General features: G+C 33.8%; 1 protein-coding gene across 27 annotated transcripts in view; it reads left to right on the plus strand.

Moving 5' to 3' along the window:
* LOC106878725 (potassium channel subfamily T member 2) overlaps positions 1–8510 on the plus strand; it is a 668752-nt gene that overhangs the window by 410235 nt on the left and 250007 nt on the right. For 3 of the 27 annotated variants that reach the window (XM_089357634.1, XM_089357652.1, XM_089357698.1), the window contains exon 1: positions 4902–5710. The exons of 19 other annotated variants lie outside the window; for them this stretch is intronic. In XM_089357634.1, the coding sequence (XP_089213760.1) occupies positions 5613–5710 (98 nt within the window). In that variant the 5' untranslated portion in view covers positions 4902–5612. Of the gene's footprint in view, positions 1–4613; positions 5711–8510 lie in introns of those variants that run through there. 5 more of the 27 variants (XM_089357591.1, XM_052970049.2, XM_089357614.1 and 2 more) reach the window with 3 other exon arrangements.

Here is an 8510-nt window from a genome sequence, read left to right on the forward strand (position 1 = left end):
ACTGAAAGTCTGAAAACAAACATTGACGTCTAGGACAAACGTAGAAAAATGTTTTGGACAGGCAAAGGGTTATGTTACAACTTCTGCGCTAGTTTTATGGTATGATCACTGCAACTTTTTGAGAAGCTATAAAAATTAAAATTTGTTTAAAGAAAGAAAACACTTAGGAAATAGGCGGTGGAAGAATTAATATAATGGCTGTGTGGTAAGAAGTTTGCTTCTTAACTACATTGTCTAACACTATTTAACCTCAGGTCGACCAGTGGATTTTGGTAGGCAGAAAGTGAAAGAAGCTCGTTGTATACATATATATATCTGTTTGCCTTCGTGCATGTGTTTGTCCTCCTCCCCCACTACTCGACAATCTTTATTTCCTGTTTAAGTCCTCGTAAATTAGTGATTCAGCAAGAGATCGTTCGAATAAATACAAGGCTTTAAAAAAATAAGTAGTGGAGTCATTTCGTTAGATTAAAATTCTTGTAGGCGATGCCCCATCAAGGACACAGTCTAATGAATGAAAAAGGTAAAAGATGGACATAATTCTCATATTTATGAAGATGGGGGAAAAGGATTGATTACCTGTTGTTTGTGGTTGTCGAACACCGGGTCAGCTCTGATTAAATATTCATATGCTCAAGAGCATTCATACCTGTTTTGTTTTCAATCACTACTTTATTCAATTTGTTATTTTAGAAAAACGCTAAGTGTAATTTTGAGGGAGATTTTGGGGATCTAATATCTCGGAGACATAAATGCTATATTTATAAATTTTCACTCTTTCTCTGCATCTAAATCATGTTCGAGATTATTTTGCCTTAAAATAAGAATCATCAATAAATTAATTGTGCTCAGACCTTGATTTTTAGCCTTATCACATAGGAGTAACTCATCAGTGACCATAGCAACTCAAGTTTGATCCTCAGATTGGACATTGTATGGTAGTGAAAATCACGAATGCTGTAAGACGTCATATTTTCCATTCTTCTAAAATTCTGTTTCAAAGAAAAATTACGAGAATGAAAAAGAAAAATTATATTACGTCGGTGTTTTTTTTTTTTTTTTTTCCTAGTCTCATTGCCGCTATAAACCTAATCAAAGTATTCTCTATTTTGCATCATTAAAAGGAACAGTTTTGTGGATTGAAAGAAAAGCAAAATATAACCAGTTTACCAAATTAGAAACGGTAACACTTAATTTCACAATTTATTCAAAATCCAATTTTAATCATTCAGAGATGCGATTCCCTGTGGCCACACAACTGCTTTTAAAAATTTCAGTAATTTCATTACCTGTCAGAGCTACTCCAATACCATAAAGAACAGCATGTTTATTAGGTGTTTCGGATTGCGCTTCTGTGCGATCCGATGACCCCGAACCATTATCTTGTCTAGTTAGCACGAAAGAGAGGGAGAGAGAGAGAGAGAGAGATTCAATCAACTTTATAAACAACTGTTTTACAATATTTCGATTAAGTGTTCAATTAGTTGAGATGGTCGCCACCACATTCTGAATTATGGCAGAAAAAAATCCTGTTTTATTTTATTATTTTCAGCTATAAATAGGGAAGGTTTGGAAGTTTTGCTGTTGCTATTGTGGTCTAGCTTCGAGTTAGCCCTACTCATGCAGACCTATGGTCAAAAGTGTTTCATCCATGCCTAAAACGTCTGTTGTATCAGGCATAGTGTACCTAAAACTATCCAATGTAGCCATCATACTTTAAGATAGCAGGGTGTTTGAAATGGATTTGCCCGCCACTTCTAGCAGATCGATCACAGTTATTTTGCTTGCTCTCTTAACAAGATGTAGTTGATCGGAGTGTCAGAAATGAATTATATTAAGTCTTTGGCGATTTGCCAGTGATAGTAACTGGTTAAGTACCCTGTTAAGACCGACTTCACTTATTTTACCAAATTTGAGGTCACCTCTACATAGTCGCTTGACCTGCAAGTAGTAGCAGCGCCAAATCTCCCTCGTCACACACTACTGTCTTAAATAAAGGAAGAGTCACGTTAGACAATGAAGTCCTACAGAATCTCAAACAGACAGGAATGCCTTTTGTCATGTTTGTTCAAAATTAACCTGGAGTTAAGTATTAACAGTAATTCTTTCTCATTTTGGCACAAGGCCAGCAATGTTGAGCGGAGTTGGAGGAAGTCGATTATATCGACCCTAGTGCTCAACTGGTATTAATTTTATCACCCCCCGATGAAGGATGAAAGACAAAGTCGAACTCAGCAGATATTGAATTCAAAACGTAAAAAAACGAAAGAAATGCCCCTAAGCAATTTCTCCAGCGTGATAACGATTCTACCATCTTGCCGCCTCATCAATTAACAGTAGTATAATATGTTCGTATGAAACAATTGTTTTCTGTCCTCAAAAAAAATAAAAAGTTCATTTATTTTCTACCTAACACAATTCATTGTGTTAGCGCAACAGAAAAGTTCTTTATAAATAACCATTCCTTATCGCCGCCTGCTCCACTCTCCCATCATATACTTCTAGTAGCATCCTATAGGAGTAAAGTAATAATGAATAGAAAGTACAGGCACAAGTTTTTACATAATCTTTTTTTTTTTTTTTACCTTTTACTTGTTTCAGCAATTGGATTGCGGACATTTTAGGGCACTTTACTGAAGAGTTTTAGTTGAACGAATCTTCCCCATTACTTATTTTTTAAAGCCTGGTACTTATTCTATTGTTTTTTTTTTTTTTTTTTTGCCGAACTAAGCTACAGGGATGTAAACGAACTAATACCGATTGTCAAGTGGTGGTGAACAAACACAAAGGCGCGCACACACTTAACGTTGTATGTTTGTGTGTGTGTATACACACACACACACACACACATATACATATATATAGGGTTAGGGTTACCTGGATATGCATCTATATATATATACATGTAGATGTAGGTATGTACATATATGTATGTATACATGCATATGTTTATATATCATTTGTATTATATATATATATACACACACACAGGATGAACTTCTTCCAGTTTCCGTCTTCTCTACAATATCCACTCCCAAGGCTTTGGTCGGCCCGAAGCCATATAATAAAAGACATTTGCTCAAGATGTCGCGCAGTGGTACTGAACCCAGAACCATGTGGTTAGGAATCTAACTTCTTACCACAAAGCTGCGCTTCTTGAATAATATTTCCAACGTGCGTACGTGCGTGTAAAACTGTCTTACATGAAAGTTATTTAATATCTCACTGGAATGAAGAGATAGAAATGAAAGATCTCTCTCTCTCTCTCTCTTTATATATATATATATATATAGATATATATATAATGAGCATGCTAGAAAAAGTTGCTGAATGCACAGGTAATTTGACTTGCTGATACTTCATAAAAATAACAAATGTTAAGTGTATGTCCGTACTAAACGGCAGCTGAATGGTTATCATTCATGTATTGTATTGTGACTAGAATAAACCCTAAATGTTCATTCAATCGAGTTCAGCACTCCTCTACCATGGCAATCACCTCTGTACAGTTTATATCATCATCAGCATCATCATTCGTTTTAATTCTGATCTGTTTCATTGCCAGATATAATAAATGGGAAGAGTTGGGAATTTTGTTTCTTTATTTGTTAGTGTATTGAATAGACATGACAGCACGAAGGGTGATTGATTAGCAGAATCGGTAGGAGCCTCCACCTGGTTGTACATCATGCTAGAAATAGCAAGCAAATCTCTGTCAAACCATACCTTAATCATCGTAACAGAATTGAAATTCTGATGGGACAGTTATGGCGGGAATGCGGTTGAGCGACTTGCTAGAAATAGCAGTTAAATCACCATCAAACCACACTTTACCATCTTAGGAAAACGAAAGATGCATTAAACGATGTGGTCCTTGATATAAAAAGGAGGGGGGATCATAATGGCCGGAACGGTGGGAGTCTCTACGTGGTTGCACGACTTGCTAGAAATAGAAATAGAAACAAGATCAGTTTCAAACCACACACTTTCATTATCTTAACAAAATGAAGGATACATTAGACATTGTGGTCCTTGACATACAAGAAAGAGGGACAGTCATGGTTGGAACGCGGTTGTGTGACCTGCTAGGTGTAGCTGCTAGATCTCTCTCAAACCACACGCACCTTTACTATCTTAACGAAATGAAGGATACTTTAGACGATGTGGTCCTTAATATACAAAAATGCAGGATAGTTATGGCTTAAACAGTAGGGGCGTTTCGGCGGATGCGCGACCTGCAAGATATAGCAGTTAGATCTAGCTCAAACCACGCACCTTTGCCAGTGTAACGAAATGAAAAATACTGTGGACGATGTGGTTCTTCATATATTAAAAAGCGGGATGGGCATGACTGGAGTACTAGGAACCTCTACGCGGTTGCTGACCTGCTAGATATAGCAGCTAGATCTCCCTCAAGCTATACACACACACACACACCTTTACTGTCATACCGAAATGAAGGATACCTCGGACGATGTGTCCTTGATCTGCAAAAAACAAAAAACAAAAAAAAAACGAAAAAACCCGAAGAAACATGGATTGTCATAGCTGGAACGCCTTCCATCATAGGTCTGCTTAGACTTACAGCTAAGTAATATAACAACAGCGACAGCAACTACACGAGTTGTATGTAAGAGTGTGATATAAGTCAACTTTGAACGACGTGGTCCTTGATATACAAAACGATAGGGTTGTCATGGTTGGAACTCCTTCGATCATACGTCTACTCAGACCTTATGACTTTATAGCTAAGTAATAATAATAATAATAACAACAACAACCACAATAACGGAATACAAGTTGTATGTAAGTGTGTTTGTGATATAAGGCTTCCATAGTTTATGTCAATTATAAGCAACGGTAGTTATGTAAAGCCAAAAACTCTATATTGCTGTCATGCTACAGCTGCAACACGCGTGGCAGTGAAGACGAGGCTACTATTTGTCGGGCGAGAAAGTCGTCTGCAGTCGGCTTTTCAGAAATTGACATTACCGCATTAGATATATCACACAAATAGCACAACAACCAACCCAGTGGTTTTTACGATTAATATAGATATCAACATCTCTTTTGTTGCTGTTATTATTCCTGTATTTTTTTTCTTCCCCACTCTTGCTTAATTATTTCATATTTCAAACTAAGATTCTAAAATTGCATTATAAACTACTTTCATTGATTGAAACAAATATATATGTTTTTTTCTTCTTCAGTGGATGAGAAGAGAAGTATATTAAATAATTTGCAAATCGCTTTTATTAAGGATTAAAAAAAAAAAAAGAATCCCCTAACCCCAGAAGGAGAGGTATGTCAGTGATGAAGATGATGACCAAAACAAACGTGTACTGCGTTTATAATTATGGTTTCACTTGATAAAGAAAGGTTGTATTTCCAAATAAGTCAAGGAAAGAATAACCAAAATCAAATAAGGTTCTTTAACTTAATTTATTTCTATTTTTATATATTTTTTCTCCCCGCGATCTTCCTATATTCATAAGTTATTGTCATCTTTTAAGAATAATTACAAAAATATATATATATATCAAAATATCAAACCCAATCAAGGTAGAAAAACACAAAAAAAGGCCGTTGTTTAGAAAACACTAGAAACCAGAATGGTATCTCAGGCGGATTTTCAAGTACCACCTCTTCCTCCTCGATATCGCTTCAGGGATTTAATTTGGGGTGAATCTGGACATCAGGACGAAACCAGGTAAATTCATTAATAATGTTGAAAAGTATTTCGTTGAATATTTCCTTTCTTTTCTCTTTTACTCATTCTTTGATTATATTTCCTACTTTCGATTTCTTTTTTTTGTTTTTACCTTTTATTTTTCAATCGTCTTTCTCCACTTCCATTACCAATTATTCTTTTTTCTTTTACATATCAGCTTTTCTCAGTTTCCTTATATTCCCTATAAATCTCATTTCTGAAAAAAGCCTTGTCTGACTGTGTTTAATACTCTTCATTTAATTTATAAGTTTTACTTTTTTTTTTCATTGACTTTTTTTTACCGTCTTTGATCATTCTCGCCCGCTGTCAATATACTCGTGCCAATTCGCGTGTTTATACACACATACACACATATGTATATAGATGTGTGTGTATGCATGTGTGCAGTTGTGTATATGTGTGCATATGCGTGTCTAGATCGCAACGTGACACGTTGTAACAATAGTTGTCACGCGTGGCTATTCAAAATATTTCAATGTGTCGATATGAACGGTAAATTCACAATATGTTCTACATGTCAACGTGTATACGTTCTATTTTACTGTTTTTATATGCAATTATAAATGTTGTTGCTATAAATAAGACTGAAGTATAAACGAAAATTGTTACATCAAATACAGATATACACGCATATTAAAATAATAATCATGCATATATAAACAATACAATGCATTTAATGTGCGTGTGTGAGTGTGCACGCGCGTGCACATGCAAAACATTGCTTTGACGTACAATTTCCATGCTTGCATGGGTCAGACGGAATTCATTGAGACAGACTTTCTACAGCTGGATGCCCCTCCTGTCACCAACATTCACCAGTTTTCTAAGTAAGGGAATATGCTTTTCACAGAAAACTGGAAACGAAAAACATAATTTGTATGACGATGATGTTTGTTTTACAAACATCACGTGATGTCATACACACAGGAGTACACACAAACGAATATACATATGCACACACGCACATACTCACACATATATAGTATATATATATATATATATATATATATATATATACACACACACACACACACACACACACACACACACACACACACACGACTGTTTTCTTTCAATTCCCATTTACTAAATCCAGTCACAAGACTTAAGTTGGCTCAAGGCTGTTGTAAAAAAAACTCTTGCCCTAACTGCAGCCCAGTGGAACTGAACCCAAAACCACATGGTTGGAAAGCTAACTTCTCAACTACATAGCACATGTGCATGATCCCTAACATAGTGGTTCGGCAAAAGAGACTGATAGAATAAGTAGCAGGCTTACAAAGAAAAAGTCAAGGGGTTGATTTTTTTCAACTAAAAGACGGTGCTTCAGCATGGCCACAGTCAAAATGACTGAAACAAAGGGAGTAAAGAAAAAGAGTATATGTATATATATATATATATATATATATATATACATACTGTATATACATATATATACTATATATAAATACTGTATATACATACATTATATATATATATATATATATATATATATATATATATATATATACAGTTGGAATTTACAAAACAAACAGAACAAAAGATGAAGACGGGTGTATAAACAACAAACAGATGTATTAGTTTAACACTCGGGAAGTGAGAAAGTCTTTTACGTTTCGAGCCAAAGGTCTTCAACAGAAAAGAGCACAGAAATAAGAAGAGAGAGAGAGAAAAAAAAGGTTTAGTGGCTAGCGATCAATCATGAGATATATATATATATACACTGTATATACACACATATATATATTTACATACTGTATATACATACGCATATACATATATATATATATATATATATATATATATATATATATATATATATATATATATATATATATATATATATATATATATATACATATACATATATATATATATATACATATATATATACATATACATATATATATACATATACATATATATATATATATACATATACATATATATATACATATACATATATATATACATATACATATATATATACATATACATATATATATATATATACATATATATATATATATACATATATATATATATATATGTATATATATATATATATATATTTATCTTTAAACAGCCAAATCAAAAGATATCCAGTAAAGACCCTGAAGAAACTGCACCAGTTTTATAGTAGGGTTGCAATTGCAACAGTTACTAATTGGTGCAATTGAAACATGTGTTGGTCTATGTAAGATGGTATATAAATTTAAGTAAAGGTAATGCTATGCAACTTTGTAGTAATCCTTATTATTAATATTGTTAATATTTATAGTCCAGGAAACCTATATGGTTAAGGAAATATATATATATATATATGCGCTATATGTTTATACGTGCACGTGCATGCAAATATACAAATATAGACTGAGTATGTGTGTAAATGTATCTTATTTGTATTTGTGCATGCATGTGTGTGTGTGTGTGTGTATATATATATACACACACACTTACATACAAATCTGTATGCATTATATATATGTGTGTGTGTATATATATATATACATACATATACATACAGGGGTTGAACAAAATAATGGAAACATAAAAATTTCAAACAAATTTATTTTAACATGGGGTAGGACTGCCTCTGGCAGTAATTACAGCTTGAATTCTATGCGGTATGGACTCGTACAAAGTTTTAATTGTTTCCAAAGGAACTTTTGTCCATTCTTCAGCTAAAACAGTCTCCAGTTCTTGCAGTGATGATGGTGGAGGATATCGACTCCTAACTTGTTTTTCTAAAATGCACCATAAATGCTCAATAATATTG

This window comes from Octopus bimaculoides, chromosome 1 (genome assembly GCF_046866305.1).
Source record: "Octopus bimaculoides isolate indiv1 chromosome 1, ASM4686630v1, whole genome shotgun sequence".
NCBI lineage: Eukaryota > Metazoa > Mollusca > Cephalopoda > Octopoda > Octopodidae > Octopus > Octopus bimaculoides.